This window comes from Myxine glutinosa, chromosome 1 (assembly GCF_964187855.1).
Source record: "Myxine glutinosa chromosome 1, kmMyxGlut1.1, whole genome shotgun sequence".
Classification (NCBI taxonomy): Eukaryota; Metazoa; Chordata; class Myxini; order Myxiniformes; family Myxinidae; genus Myxine; species Myxine glutinosa.
The window spans coordinates 25,168,270-25,183,966 of NC_136261.1; the positions used below are offsets into that span (position 1 = coordinate 25,168,270).

At 45.4% G+C, this 15,697-nt stretch overlaps 2 protein-coding genes across 7 annotated transcripts in view; one reads left to right on the plus strand and one right to left on the minus strand.

Annotated features, from left to right (window-relative positions):
• LOC144889489 (uncharacterized) overlaps positions 1–15,697 on the plus strand; it is an 880,122-nt gene that overhangs the window by 803,481 nt on the left and 60,944 nt on the right. The gene's annotated exons all lie outside the window — the stretch shown is intronic.
• The window catches only part of LOC137421875 (carnitine O-palmitoyltransferase 2, mitochondrial), an 87,903-nt gene that overhangs the window by 3,635 nt on the left and 68,571 nt on the right, over positions 1–15,697 (minus strand). For 4 of the 5 annotated variants that reach the window (XM_078769744.1, XM_078769735.1, XM_068108365.2 and 1 more), the window contains exon 10: positions 11,723–12,005. In XM_078769744.1, coding sequence (XP_078625870.1) covers positions 11,723–12,005 — 283 coding nt within the window. Of the gene's footprint in view, positions 1–9,489; positions 9,700–11,722; positions 12,006–15,697 lie in introns of those variants that run through there. The other variant, XM_068108383.2, reaches the window with a different exon arrangement.

Here is a 15,697-nt window from a genome sequence, read left to right on the forward strand (position 1 = left end):
ACGTTCAGGGGATCGGGTGAGTCGGGAAAAACTGTTCGGCCGCGGCGCCTCCGCTCGGCAAACAACATCTTATCCGCGGACCGTAACAATATATATACATACATATTGATCATTTTATTTTCTGATCTCGATCTAAATACTTTTTGTACATTAACTTTGTATGGGATGAAGTGCATTAACGACCATATTATTCACTGGAAAAGACCGGGAGTAGAAATGGGCTTGCCACCTACTTTCATGGGCATGTGACTGAGCCTGACATTGTGCCTTTTGACGACTATCCTCAACTTGCTGATGCCGGCTTGGGATTGCAGATGTTGTGGAGGAAGGGAGGGAGGGCGGCAGCAGTCGCACTCTGTTTAGAGTGGGACCAGGGGTCGGCCCAGAGCAGCCTTGTTTTCTGCACTGGGGTGAGCTGTGGTGTCGTCTTCTGATGGCCAAGACCCTTTCGACACCAAACAAGACAAGTCCTGGCGATCTCTGGTTGCTCTTTCTGGTTATTCACATGTATTGCATTACACTTAACTAAACAGACACTATGAAATAACTATCCTCACACAAAAGATTTGTTATTTTTCCTCCCAGAAGCCTAAAACTGCAACAATATTATTAGCCCGTCATTACAATATTATTAGCAGCAGGAGACAGGGTTTTCAAGTACGTCTGTGTGTCTGTCCAGGCTGTAACATTTTTTACCATTAAAGCGTTTGTTATCAAATTTTCAACAAAGCTTTAGTATGAGAATATGGAGAAAACAAATTAATCATTTAGTCAAAAGGTCAAAGGTCAGCATCACATAAAATCATCAATTTTCATCCAATTGACCTGAAATCTTACTATAATTCACCAAATGTCCGTCTGTCCATCCGTCCGTCCGTTCCCAGGCACCGCAAAAACATCGCCATATGCAGATTCGCCATTGACTGGGAATGGAACAAACGTACCCATTTGTTTGCGAACGGGTACGTTTTTCATGGAAGTCCTTCACGAACTTGCTGTCCATGTCTGACGTGCGACTGAAGGTGCTACAGGAATGTGGAATTTATTGGTTTCATGCTTTAGCATTCACCGTTTCTGCATTGTCTGTTTGCTTCTGGCCTCCCACCCGTACGTCGCACGGGTACCTCACTAGTTTTAAGAATTTGCATATTGGGCCACTGAATTGGTTCACCAATCAAAAGCGAGAAGCTGATTGTTTTTATTTGTTGTTTTTTTAAGATCAAAAGGTTAAAGGTCAAGGTTGCATAAAATCGTAAATTTTCATCCGATTGACCTGCAATTTGAGCATGGTTTGCATATTGGGTCACTTAAGCCTATTGCTTTAGAGGTCAATATGTCATGGTCACCTAAAATCGTCAATTTTGTTTGTATTATTTTAGCTGTTTTTGTCATATTTAGCATACTTAAAAAGAAGAAGTCTGAATACAAAGCGAATGCAGACGGGGTTTGCTTTTTCAGATGCTTTCTAGTTAGGTTTACTCTCCATGAAATGGAGAGTAACCTATTATTACTGCTAGAGTTTTTCTTATTAGGTTTACTCTCCATGAAATGGAGAGTAACCTATTATTACTGCTAGAGTTTTTCTTATTATTCTTCCACGCTATTTTGCACCTCCGAAAACTTCATAATTAAGTTTCTCAGCAACCGCTGGACGGATTGACAGGAAATTTTCATCAAATGATCGGCTAGGCTCGTAGAATTTTTAAATGCTAATGATGACGTCATAGGTCACGTGGTATGGGCGCCATCTTGTAAAACACCTTCAAATTTGCCCCTCTGTATCTCCGAAACGGCTCAATGGAAAAATTTGAGGAATGGCTCGTTCTAAAGAACTCTGCAATGGGAACAAAAAACATGTGTATTGAGTATATCAAAAATGCTAACGTTAAGAGGTTAGAATTCGTCAAACACAGTTTTTCTCCCCCGAAAAAGAGATTTTTCCCCCAGATGCTTAGTTAAAAAAAACTCAGAATGCGAAAATTTTCGAAGTCATACGTCACATGGTTCGGCCGCCATCTTGTTTTCCGTGAAAAAACACAAAAACCCTTTTTCTCCGCAACGGCTGAAAGAATCGAGCCCAAACTTGGCATGCGTATTCGGATACCCATGACAAACAAAAAAGTCAGCGAGCACGACGTCATCCGACACGTGGTTTCAGAGTTATGACGTTTTCAAATCACAAACTAGAAATGGAAGCACCTCCATAATTAGTGGAGGTATCGAGTGGAAACTTTACACAAATGTTCCTCATGGGGGGATGTTTAATCGTTACTTGAGACGTTTTTTTAAGTCACATGGTTTGGCCGCAATAAATAATGGAAGTTAAATTTTAAAAAGCTTGTAACTCTTGAACCACTGCATGGATCGACTTGCAATTTTAATGCAATGTAGCTCTCATCCGGTGGAACAAGTGTGCAAAATTTCAAGATGATTGGATGTACGGTCGCGAAGCTAAAGTCTTTATTGTTGAAAGAAGAAGAAACACACCATTTTGTCCTCCCAGGCCACATCTCCCAGTGCTTTTGCCATTTTAAGTTTTAATTTCCTTTAAAAAACATTTTCTCTGCAATAATAGGGCCGATTGAGATAAAATTTTCACCATAGGAGGGACTCGGTCTGTAGAATATTTTAATGGTAATTATGACGTCGCAGGTCACGTGGTTCGGCCGCCATCTTGTTTTTCGTGAAAACACGAAAACCCCTTTTTCTCTGCAACGGCTGAACAGATCGAGGCCAATCTTTGCACGCAGAATCGCATGCCCATGCCGAACAAAAAAGTCAGCGAGGGCGACGTCATCCGACACATGGTTGCAGAGTTATGACGGTTTAAAGCATGAACTTTTAAAACGTAGCTCCTCCCTCATTTTTGATCCAATCGAGGAGAAACTTCACAGTTCTGTTCAGCATGTCAGTCTACTAAAATGTCATTTTAGAATTTGCGATAGGTCACGTGGTTTGGCAGATATCGTTAATTAAACGATTTTTTTTTTTTAAATGGATATCTCTTGAATCGCTTTATTGATCGACGTGAAACTTCATACTGTAGTAGAAGTCATGAAGAGTAACAAGTGTGCAAAATTTCAAGATGATTGGATGTACGGTCGCGAAGCTATAAGTCTTTATTGTTGAAAGAAGAAGAAACACACCATTTTGTCCTGCCAGGCCACGTCTCACAGTGAGTGCTATTGCCATTTTAAGTTTTAATTTCCTTTAAAAAACATTTTCTCTGCAATAATAGGGCCGATTGAGATAAAATTTTCACCATAGGAGGGATTCGGTCTGTAGAATATTTTAATGGTAAATATGACGTCGTAGGTCACGTGGTTCAGCCGCCATATTGTTTTTCGTGAACACACGAAAAACCCTTTTTCTCTGCAACGGCTGAACAGATCGAGGCCAAACTTTGCAAGCAGAATCGCATGCCCATGACGAACAAAAAAGTCAGCGAGGGCGACGTCATCCGACACATGGTTTCAGAGTTATGACGTTTTTAAGCATGAACCTTTAAAACCTAGCTCCTCCCTCATTTTTAATCCAATCGAGGAGAAAATTCACAGATCTGTTCAGCATGTCAGTCTACTAAAATGTCATTTTAGAATTTGCGATAGGTCACGTGGTTTGGCAGATATCGTTAATTAAACGAAAATATTTTTTTTTAAATGGATATCTCTTGAATCGCTTTATTGATCGACGTGAAACTTCATACTGTAGTAGGAGTCATGAAGAGTAACAAGTGTGCAAAATTTCAAGATGATTGGATGTACGGTCTCGAAGCTATAAGTCTTTATTGTTGAAAGAAGAAGAAACACACCAATTTGTCCCTGCCAGAACGTGCTCACGATAACGCGATCTCCCGCGGTCATTTCAACAACAAATGAAATTCCAATTGCAGAATTATCAATAGGTGAGGCATATTAACAAACGAATGAAACAGATTTGCTCCAATTCTGACTATTTTTAACTCGATCGCATTTCACTCAAAGTTATGAGCGCCTGAAGAAGAAGAAGAAGCGTTTAGCTTCTCAGATAAAATAAATAATTCTGTCTGCAATTTCAGGTTAATTTTCTTTTTAAAATGGCTTTTTCTGCAATCAGTGCATGGATTGACATGTGTGGATGTGTGTGTGTGTGTGTGTGTGTGTGTGTGTTGGGGGTGGGGGGATGTATGCGTGTGTTTGTGTGTGTGTTAGGGGTGGGGGGATATGTGTGTGTTTGTGTGTGTGTGTGTGTGTGTGTGTGTGTGTAGGTGGGGGGGGGGGGTTGGTGTGTGTGTGTGTGTGTGTTTAGAGGGGTGTGCGTATGGGGGGAGGGGTGTGGTGGGGGTAGGGGGGATGTGTGCGTGTGTTTGTGTGTGTTAGGAGTGGGGGGATTTGTGTGTGCGTGTGTGTGTGTGTTGGGGTGGGGGGGGTGTAGAGATGTGTGCGTGTGTTTGTGTGTGTGTGTGTGTGTATATGGGGGAGGGGGTGGGGTGGAAGGGGATGTGCGTTTGTGTGGATATGTGTGGGTGTGTGGAGGGAGGGGTGTGGGGGTGTTTGTGTGTGGGTGTGTGTGTGGATATGTGTGTTTGTGTGTGGGTGTGGATATGTGTGTTTGTGTGTGGGTGTGGATGTGTGTGTTTGTGTGTGGGAGTCGATGTGTGTGTGTGTGTGTGTGTGTGTGTGTGTGTGTGTGTGTGTGTGTGTGTGTGTGTGTGTGTGTGTGTGTGTGTGTAGGGGGGATGTGTGTGTGTGTGTGGGGGGGGAGGGATGTGTGTGTGTGTGTGTGGGGGGGGGGGGGAGGGATGTGTGTGTGTGGGTGTGTGTGTGTGTGTGTGGGTGTGTGTGTGTGTTTGGAAGGGTGTGCATGTGGGGGGAGGGGTGTGGGTGTGTGTGTGGGAGGGGGTAGAGGGGATGTGTGTGTGTGTGTGTGTGTGTGTGTGTGTGTGTGTGTGTGTGTGTGTGTGTGTGTGTGTGTGTGTGTGTGTGTGTGTCGGGGTTGTATCCAAGGGGGTTGTGTCAAAGCATGTCCAATGAAAGTGGGGTTGTATCACAAGTGGGGTTGTATCAAAAGTGGGGTTGTATCAACAGTGGGGTTGCATCAAAAGTGGGTGCGAGTAAACCGGTCATCACTGCCAGCAGTTTTAATGTGGCAGTTCTAGTTATTATTCTTCTGCCCTATTTTGCACCTCCGAAAACTTCATAATTAATGTTCTCAGCAACCGCTGGTCGGATTGACAGGAATTTTTCATCAAGTGATCGTCTCGGCTCCGAGAATTTTTTTATGCTAATTATGACGTAATAGGTCACGTGGTATGGGTGCCATCTTGTAAAACACATTAAAATTTTCCCCTCTGTATCTCCGAAACCGCTCAATGAAAAAATTTGAGGAATAGCTCATTCTAAAGAAATCTGCAATGGGAACAAAAAACATGTGTATCGAGTATATTAAAAATGCTAACGTTAAGAGGTTAGAATTCGTCAAACAACATTTTTTCTCCCCCAAAAATTAGATTTTTTTTCCCAGATGCTTAGTTAAAAAACATTCAGAATGCTAAAAATTTCGAAGTCATACGTCACATGGTTCGGCCGCCATATTGTTTTTCGTGAAAAAACACAAAAACCCCTTTTTCTCCAGAACGGCAGAACAGATCGAACCCAAACTTGGCAGGCCTATTCGCACACTCATGACGAACAAAAAAGCCTCAGAGCACGATGTCATCCGACACATGGTTTCAGAGTTACGACGTTTTTAAGCTCAAACTAGAAATGGTATCACCTCCATAATTTGTGAAGATATCGAGTGGAAACTTTACACAAATGTTCCTCATGGGGGGATGTTTCAATGTTGCTTGAGACGTTTTGATAAGTCACATGGTTTGGCCGCAATAAATAATGGAAGGTAAATTTTAAAAAGCTTGTAACTCTTGAACCACTGCATTGATCGACTTGAATTTTTAAAGCAATGTAGATCTCATCAAGCGAAACAAGTCTGCAAAATATCAAGATGATTGGATGTACAGTCTCGAAGCTATGTCTTTATTGTTGAAAGAAGAAGAAACGCACCATTTTGTCCTACCAAGACGTGATTATGATCACACGATCTCCCGCGGTCATTTGAACCTCAAATAAAATTATAATTGAAGATTTGTCAATAGCTGAGGTGTATTAACAAACGAATGAAACAGATTTGGTCAAATTCTGACTTTTTTTAACTCGATCGCATTTCACACAAAGTTGTGAGAAACTAAAGAAGAAGAAACCTCATTTGTCTTCTCAGATAAAATAAATAATTCTGTCTGCAATTTCAGGTTAATTTTCTTTTTAAAATCGCTTTTCCTGCAATCAGTGCATGGATTGACATGTGTGGATGTGTGTGTGGGTGTGGGGTGGGGGGGGGACGTGTGTGTGTGTGGGGGGGGGGGGGGATGTGTGTGTGTGTGTGTGGGGGGGGGGGGTTGGTGCGTGCGTGTGTGTGTGTTCGGGATGGGGTGTGTGTGTGTGTGTGCGTGTGTGTGTTTGGGGTGGGGGGGGGGTGCGGGGATGTGTGTTTGTGTGGGTGTGTGTGTGTGTGGTGGGGGGGGGAGGGTGTGTGTGTGGTGGGGGGGAGGGTGTGTGTGTGTGGGGGGGGGGAGGGTGTGTGTGTGTGTGTGTGGGGGGGGGGTTCTGGGGATGTGTGTATGTGTGTGTTTGTGTGTGTATGCATGTGGGGATGTGTTTATGTGTTTATATGTGTGTGTGGATTTGCGTGTGTGCGGATGTGTGTGTGGGTGGGTGTGGGGGGGGGGGTGGATATGTGTATTTGGGGGGGGGGGCATGTGGAGGAGGGGGGGGGGGTTGGATGTTTGTGTGTGTGTGTGTATGTGTGCGTGTGTGGATGTGCGTGTGTGTGGATGTCTATGTGTGTGTGTGTGTGGGGGGGGGTGGATATGTGTGTGTGTTGGTGGGGGGGGGGGGTTGGGGGTGCGCGTGGAGGGGGGGCGGATGTGTGTGTGTGTGTATGTGTGGAGGTTGGGGGTGTGTGTGTGTATCTGTGGGTAGGGGTGTGCATTTGGGACGAGGGGGTGTGGAGGTGTCTGTGTGTGGGTGTGTGTGTGTGGGGGGTGGGGGAGGGTGATTGTGTGTGTGAAGGGTGTGTGTGTGTGTGTGTGTGTGTGTGTGTGTGTGTGTGTGTGTGTGTGTGTGTGTGTGTGTGTGTGTGTGAAAGGATTGAAACCTCGAGGAAGAACGGTGCCCAGCTGATGATCCATGCAGTCGGGGAACTAGTCAATTGCTTACGGGTTGACGTTCTTGCTTTCGGTGGAGAAACTATGTTTGAGATTTGCCATTTAAATAAAGTTGAATATGGGATGTTGTGAAATTAACATCATTTACAACAATCCTTTAAATTATTTATATTTAAGTTTAGGAACAACCGATACTGTACAATTAATTAAGTGTGTGTATGTGTGTGTGTGTGTGTTGGGGGTGGGGGTGGGGGGATGTGTGCATGTGTTTGTGTGTGTGTGTGTATGTGGGTGGGGGGTAGGCGGAATGTGTGTGTGTGTGTGGGGGGATGTGTGTGCATGTGTGTGTGTGTATGTGTGTGTGTGTGTGTTGGGGGTGGGGGTGGGGGGATGTGTGCATGTGTTTGTGTGTGTGTGTGTATGTGGGTGGGGGGTAGGCGGAATGTGTGTGTGTGTGTGGGGGGGGATGTGTGTGCATGTGTGTGTGGGGATGTGTGTGTGTGGGGGGGGGTTGTGTGTGGGGGAATGTGTCTTGGGGGGTGGGGGTGAGGGGGATGTGCGTTTGTCTGGATATGTGTGTGCGTGTGGGGGGAGGGGTGTGGGGTTGTGTGTGTGTGTGTGTAGGGGGGATGGATGTGTGTGTGTGGAGGGGGAGGGATGTGTGTGTGTGTGTGTGTGTGAGGGGGGTGGGGGGAGGTGTGGGGTTGGTGTGTGTGTGTGTGTGTGTGTGTGCTTTTGGAGGGGTGTGGGGGTATGTGGGGGTGGGGGTCAGGGTGATGTGTGTGTGTGTGTGTGTGTGTGTGTGTGTGTGTGTGTGTGTGTGTGTGTGTCAGGGATGTATACAAGGGGGTTGTGTCAAAGCATGTCCAATGAAAGTGGGGTTGTCTCAAAAGTGGGGTTGTATCAAAAGTGGGTGCGAGTAGACCGGTCATCACTGGTAGCAGTTGTAAATTGGCAGTTCTAGTTATTACAGACTTGTCATTTAATATGGAGTATTTTTTTTGTGGGAGTGAACTTACTTTTCAAGATGTCTTAGAACCAAAAGTTCATTGGAATTATGTTGAAATTATTCTAGATTTTGTTAATGTGACCTTTAAAAGAAACAAAAAACACATTTGACATTTTGAAACAAATAAATTGATCCTTGAAAGTGATGTAAACTGATATCGAACTCAATTCATGGACAGTACTGTGTTAAACTTCTGTAGGTTTTCCAGAAGCATCTCTTTATTTTGCACATTAGCCAAATTTATTTTTAACAAAAACAAAAGCTAAATTACGACTGGGATTACGGACAGTAAAATTACAGTTCAGTACTTCGTGTAACCCCCACGAGCATTCAGGAGAGCACGTACACGTTGAGGCATGCTGGTCACGAGATTTTCCAAGGTTTGGACAGGAATTGCTGGCCATGCAGTGACAATAGCCTGCTGCAATTCACGCACAGAGGTCGGCTGCTGATTCAAGTGGTCAATTTGACGCGTTAATTCTGCCGACAAGTTCTCTATCGGATTCATATCCGGGGACATGGCAGGCCACTCCATATGATCCACACCACGGTCAGCAAGAAAGTGTTGGATCATGCGAGCACGATGAGGCCGTGCATTGTCATCTTGGAAGACAAAGTTTCCCCGAAAGGCTGCACGAGCAAATGGAAGCAATGTTTCTTCCAGAATGGCCCTGTACTTGAACTGGTTCAGGTTTCCATTCAGAACAACCAGGTCAGTTTTGCCCCCTGCATGAAAAGCAGCCCAAACGGTCACCCCACCACCTCCAGCTTGGACTCTTGGCACTATACAATCTTTGTTGTAGGCTTCATGCACTTGTCTGCGCACTCGGACGCGGCCATCATGACGATAGACCAGAAATCTAGACTCGTCACTGAAGATCACATGATTCCAGTGTCCTTGCTGCTATTGACGGTGCTCTCTGGCCCACTGCAATCGGCAATGGCGGTGTTGTCTGGTCAGTCATGGCTTTCTCAGGGGACGCCTGGCACGATAGCCTGCTTGAACCAGTCGTTGGTTGACTAGCCTTCTGGATACAGGCACATTTGTCAGTTGCTGCCACTCAGCCCTAAGCCGATTAGCTGACTTGGTACGGCCATTGCGGACTAACCGGTGCAGCTGGCGATCATCCCTCCTTGTGGTTCTGCGGGGATGTCCTGGCCTCGGTATTGGAGTAGGGACACCCCTCTGAGCATTTCGTTTCAGGATCTTTGACACCTGACCTTGAGTGATGCCATACTCCCGAGCAATAGCACGGTCTTTCATGCCGTAATTTCGTAAAGCCACCACTCCATGACAAACAGCATTGTCGAGTTGACGGACCATCTCCAGAGGAAGCGGCAATAACTTTTGGAGACGTGCAGCAGTTGTTTTCCACCAATACAGAACGCAACAACCCTTGTATACCCGACTGTGAAGCCAATCGTCAAATGCACCTGTCCGTACATTTCCCCATGCCACCTGTGATATAATCCTGTTGTTGACTTCTTACTGCGACAGACAATCAGTGACACGGTTCTTTAAACAAATAAATCACCAAAGTGTAAGAGAAACTCACCAGATTGATATACTGAGTTAAGAAAGTAATTCAAGTCAAGAAAAAAAAAAATTCCATATTAAATGCCAAGTCTGTATTATCTTCTATTCATACCAGCAATCTTTTCTACTGCCATTAACTCTTATATAACACAACTCTCTTACATGTAGGTTTGTGTGTGCCCTCCCCTCCTCACTGTCCTCTTCTATTCCCTTTCATCCATTCCCTTGCTTGCTCAGTCTATATCTTGCCCCAGTACTCCACTTCAGTTTGGTTCTTTTTTATAGTCTGTCATTTTTCTCTTCCACAAACCGCAATATTGTAGATTTTTTTTATTATTTGGAACATCATGCTTGTGTTGCATTCATATCGCAGGTAAGATGGCAACTTCTGTCTGTCTCTGCTGTCTCAACAATGGATGGAGATCCTCAATGCCAAACAGGAAATTAGAGCTGTCTCCCTTGACATATCACGTTCCTTCGATACGGTCTGGCACCCCGCTCTGCTCACCAAACTCGCCTCCTATGGTATCCATGGAAACCTCCACGCATGGCTTGCGGACGTCTTCTCTAGTCATAGTCAACGTGTAGCCCTGAATGGGTTTCTCTCATCTCCTCTTCCTGTTCAGGCTGGAGTTCCCCAAGGCAGTGTTCTGGGCCCTGTGCTTTTACTGGTCTTCATCAATGATCTCTCTGACTCTCTTGAAAATGCTCTATATCTCTTTGCTGATGACTCCACTCTATGCCACTCCATTCCTCATCCCTCAGATCGGCAGTTTGCAGCCTCCTCACTCTCTGCAGACCTGGGAAAAAAATCAGACTGGTCAAACAAGTGGAACATGTCTTTCAATCCTGACAAATCTCACACTCTTATTATGTCTCTCCGAAAAGACCGACTGGACAACCCTCCCATCCACTTTCTGAACAATCCTCTCCAAGAAGTTCTGTCACTCAAGCTTTTGGGGCTCTTTGGGGCATCTGCCATGATCTTTCCTGGGAAAACCACATTTCAAATTTGGCCTCCAAAGCCAGTCGCCGACTGGGCATCCTCTGTCGTGCGAAGTACTTCCTTGGCATACCTGAGCTCCTCAACACATACAAGGCTTTCATCCGCAGGTCAATGGAATACTGTTATCCCCTCTGGGCTGGTGCTCCTGCCTCACACCTAGCTCGGCTTCACGTTGTTGAAACCAAAGCTTTCAGAATCATTGGAATCTCCCGCGATGAAGCTAACTCCGAGGGCCTTTCACTTACTCACCGCAGCCAGGTTTGTGGTCTTTGTCTTCTACCGACTGCTCTCCGGCCTTGTTCCCCCAGCTCTCTCTGGGCTCTGTCCCCCAAATATTCCTACAGGTAGCACAAGATCTGCCTGCAACCCTCTTTTGGTTAAAATGCCAAAATCAAGACTCTCTGCTCACCTTCACTCCTTCATTTCTCCCACCTCTGGAACAAACTCCCTCACTCTCTTCAATCCCACTCCTCCCCTCCAGGTCATTAAAACAGCTGTTCACCACCATCTCTTATCTTCCCCCATCCAAAACCTTGATCTTTTCTATCCCGGCTAATTCACCCCAGATCCACTTTTTTGAAACACCAACTTCTTTCCTGGAAGTCCTTGCAGTGGTGTCCTTGTCTTTAAAACTTCTCCCACCTCTCCCCCCCCCCCCCTTCCCACGCCTCCTCCACCCAAGCCCTCTCCCTCACACAGATCTCCCGATGTCCCTGCTCTCAAATGTTGTTTGTGTGCTTCCCCTTCTCTCCCCATCTTGTCTACTGCTCCCCATATTATATACTTTGTGTGTCTGTTTGAAATTTTTGTGTGATAAATGTTAGCTCTTTCACGAGCCTCGATCCTGTAGACAAAAAAATAAAAAAATAAAAATCTTTCAGAATGGCACTCCGCTAACTTCCTGTGTGAGCTTTGAGGCTACTCATATTTCTAATTATTTCTCGATTGAAGATGCCATAAATACCATACCTATGGCAGCTTCTGAGATGAGTTTCTTGTGCTGCTGGGAGGTTGCTTCAATCAACAGGCGCAGAAGGGTCGTGCGATGTGAGGCGTGTATTGGAGACTCTGCACAGAAAACCTTACAGCATTCAAGAGCTTCAGCCGTGGCTGGTCTAAATGTCTCTGTGCGGCCATGTAGGAAGGTGCCTGTGCTGCAATGTGCTTGAGTCACGGCATGGTGTCCATACATGCGGGTGAATGCCACTTGTAGTGCTAACTGCACCACACTGTCTGGACTCACACTGCATCCCTGCAAGGTGATAATGAAAAGCAGATGAACTGATAGTTAAGTCATGTTTGAAAGGGCAAAGAATGAAATTTTAATATAGTCACAGGGAGATCTGTAGTGAGTTAAAAAAACACATCCCTGCTGCAGCAACCTCACATTATAATGGAGTGCCAATTTAATGGATATGCGATCTAACGAATTTGGTCCATTTTAACATAACAACCAGTTCGGACTTCAGTAACACCAAACGTCAAAATGGAAAGCAATCTGTTGAAATGGCGTCGAGAAATCGAACAATTCTTGCATCACCAGATGTGAAAAATTCAATAATTGTTCAACATCAAACCTGCGGCAAAAAAGCTTCGGCTTTACTGCGAAAATAATCTTCCTTATTCGCACAGGGTGGAAAAACACAGACGTTCCATAAAGAGGTTCCTCTTCTTCTTCTTCCTCGGGATTTATAGCTATAGAAGAATTATTAACATTAATTATTATTAATTACAAATTAAGAATATTTTAGCCACCACTCGTGCATCAGCCCAGCTGGGCGTTCATATTTGGGGTCCTGACCGACCAGATCCTTTACCCGAAAGTAAATGGACGCATATCTATCAAATTTGGCACTTGAATGCAATACCATCTCCGCACGAGGCATGCCATCTGATTTTGAGATTGGAGCCAAGAGTCATGGGCCAAAATTTTATTTCCGAATTTTGGTTATATTTTTCAAATAAAATCACAGGAGAAAATTGCACACAATTGCATATGCTCTTATAGAACCATTATTTGTTTATATGAACGACATATACCAACATATACTCGATGTCATAAAATAATTCATGTGTCTTCCTGGGAAAGAGATGAGGTGCAAACATCTGACAGAGAAATGCTGAATAATTACATTTCCACTTCATTGTGACCTAATCGCATAATGCTGCGTTGTGGTGAAGGTTTTTGCATAGGGATTAAATGTGGAAGTAACAATCTCAATATTGTCGTGTGGTTGGCTCAATTAACACCGAGTGTCACCATAGATCGATCGAGCTTAATGAAGGCGTTTCCAATTCAACCAAGCGTCACCTGCTTCTCCTCCCCTTGCAATTTCCAACAATTCGACTTCCCCTCTGTTTACAGTAATAACACGTGGGGGCCGGTCCCCGGCGAGCTGCCTGACTCGACCACTCAAACTGTCTGCCCATAGATGGCCGCACCAATGGACCCCTATGGTCTGTCCACTCCCCCTCTGACCGGTCCTCACTAACCCCCTTCTTGTTATCCCAGGTAGTACCATAATGAGGAAAACCAAGGCCTCTCTTATGGGTAAGTTCATAATCATCTGCACCAACAGCAGCTTTTTCAACTCACCAACCTTATGATCCATAAGGTGTGTCCTAATGTCCAAGGGGATACTGTTCCTAAACTCTTCCATCAAGATAACCTCCCTGAGATTACCATAGGTCCTATCCACTTGCATAGAACAATACCACCGATCAAAACTCATTTCTTTCTCCCTCACAAATTCAACAAATGTCTGCCCAGCCTGTCTTTCTAATAATAATAATAATAATAATAATAATACATTTATTTTATATAGTGCTTTTCAAGAAGCCCAAAGGCGCTTTGACAGAGTACAAAAAAACAAGTGCAAAAAGACAAAAATCAATAGGTAAATAATCAAAGCAAAAGGAAGGAGAAGGAGAAGAGATAGTCAGGGGTTAAATGCTGTGGATTAAATGTTGAATGCAGTGTTGAACAGGTGGGCCTTGAGTGATGTTTTGAATGTGGTAAGTGAGGAGGAGTCTCTGATGGTGTGACGTAGTGAGTTCCAGAGGTTGGGAGCAGCGATGGAGAAGGCCCTGTCCCCCCAGGATCTGAATTTGGTCCGGATGGGGGGGGGGGGTCAGGAGGTTGGTACCAGCAGAGCGGAGGTTGCGGGTGGGAGTGTGTCTGGAGAGGAGGTCAGTCAGGTAGGATGGGGCCAGGTTATGGAGGGCTTTGTAGGTCAAGAGGAGGCTTTTGTACTGGATTCTCTGGGGGATGGGGAGCCAGTGAAGCTTATAAAGGATGAGGGTGATGTGGTCACGGGTCCGGGAATGGGTGAGTAGACGGGCAGCGGAGTTCTGAATGTATTGGAGTTTATTGGCGATTATTGAGGGTGAACCATAGAGGAGGTTGTTGCAGTAGTCCAGACGGGAGGTGATGAAGGCGTGGATGAGGGTTTCTGCAGCCGTGGAGGAGAGGGATGGACAGAGACGGGCAATGTTTTTCAGGTGAAAGAAGGCTGTCTTTGTGATCTGTTTAGTGTATTTGTCGAAGGAGAGGGTTTGGTCAAAGATGATGCCAAGTTTCCGGATGTGAGGGGAGGTGGATACTGGGAAACCGTCGATGTTAAGGGCAAAGTTATGGGTGGATTTGGTGAGCGTTTTTGGGCTAATGATGATTATTTCAGATTTATCATAGTTAAGTTTGAGGAAGTTGATTTGAAGCCAGGATTTTATTTCAGTGATGGTTTGTCAGGATAGAGTGGGTGGCGGTGGAGATGGACTTGGTGGAGATGAAAAACTGGATGTCATCGGCAAAGCAGTGGAATTGGAGACCATGACGGCGGATTAAGTGACCAAGGGGGGACAGGTACAGGATGAAGAGGAGGGGGCCAAGAACTGAACCTTGGGGGACACCTTGGGGGAGGGGAGCAGTGGGGGATTTGCAGTTATTGATGGAGATGAACTGGCGTCTGTCAGAGAGGTATGATTTGATCCAAGAGAGGGCAGTGCCGGTAATGTTAAAGGTGGTTTCAAGTCGGGTGAGGAGGATGGTGTGATTGATGGTGTCAAAGGCGGCGCTGAGGTCGAGGAGGATGAGAATGTTGAGGTTGCCAGCGTCAGAGGAGAGGAGAAGGTCGTTGGTGATTTTGAGGAGAGCAGTTTCAGTACTGTGATTGGAGCGGAATCCGGATTGGAATGTTTCATACAGGTTATTGGCAGAGAGGTGATGTTTGAGTTGAGTGGCTACAGCGCGTTCCAAAACTTTTGACAGAAAGGGTAGGTTGGAGATGGGTCTGAAGTTGTTTCGGGTATCAGGGTTAAGTCCAGGTTTTTTTCAGAATGGGGGTAACAGCAGCAATTTTGAGGGATGGTGGGATGATGCCTGTAGACAGGGAGGAGTTTATTGTTGCAGTGATAAGTGGAGTGAGAGCAGGAAGGGAGGCCTTGACAAAGCTGGAGGGGATGGGGTCAAGAGTGCAGGTGGCAGTTTTCATTCCTATGAGGAGTTCAGAGAGGTCAGTAGGGGAGACTTATTGTTGCAGTGATAAGTGGAGAGAGAGCAGGAAGGGAGGCCTTGACAAAGCTGGAGGGGATGGGGTCAAGAGTGCAGGTGGCAGTTTTCATTCCTATGAGGAGTTCAGAGAGGTCAGTAGGGGAGACTGGGGAGAACTGAGACAGGGGTTGGCAGGATAAGGGGGGGCAGGTGGTTTGAGGGGGAGTGGGTGCGGTGGTGGTTAAGCTGTTGTAGATGTTGTCAATTTTGCTTTGGAAGAATGAAAGGAAGGAGATGCAGTTTTCTACTGTGAATGACTGGGTAGTGGTGTTCAGGGGGCTGAGGAGTTTGTTTATTGTAGAGAAGAGTGCTTTTGGGTTTCCAGAGCCAGAGTGGATAATTTGAGAGTAGTAGGCGGAGCGGGCACGGGAGAGGGCATCTTTGTAGTGCTGTAG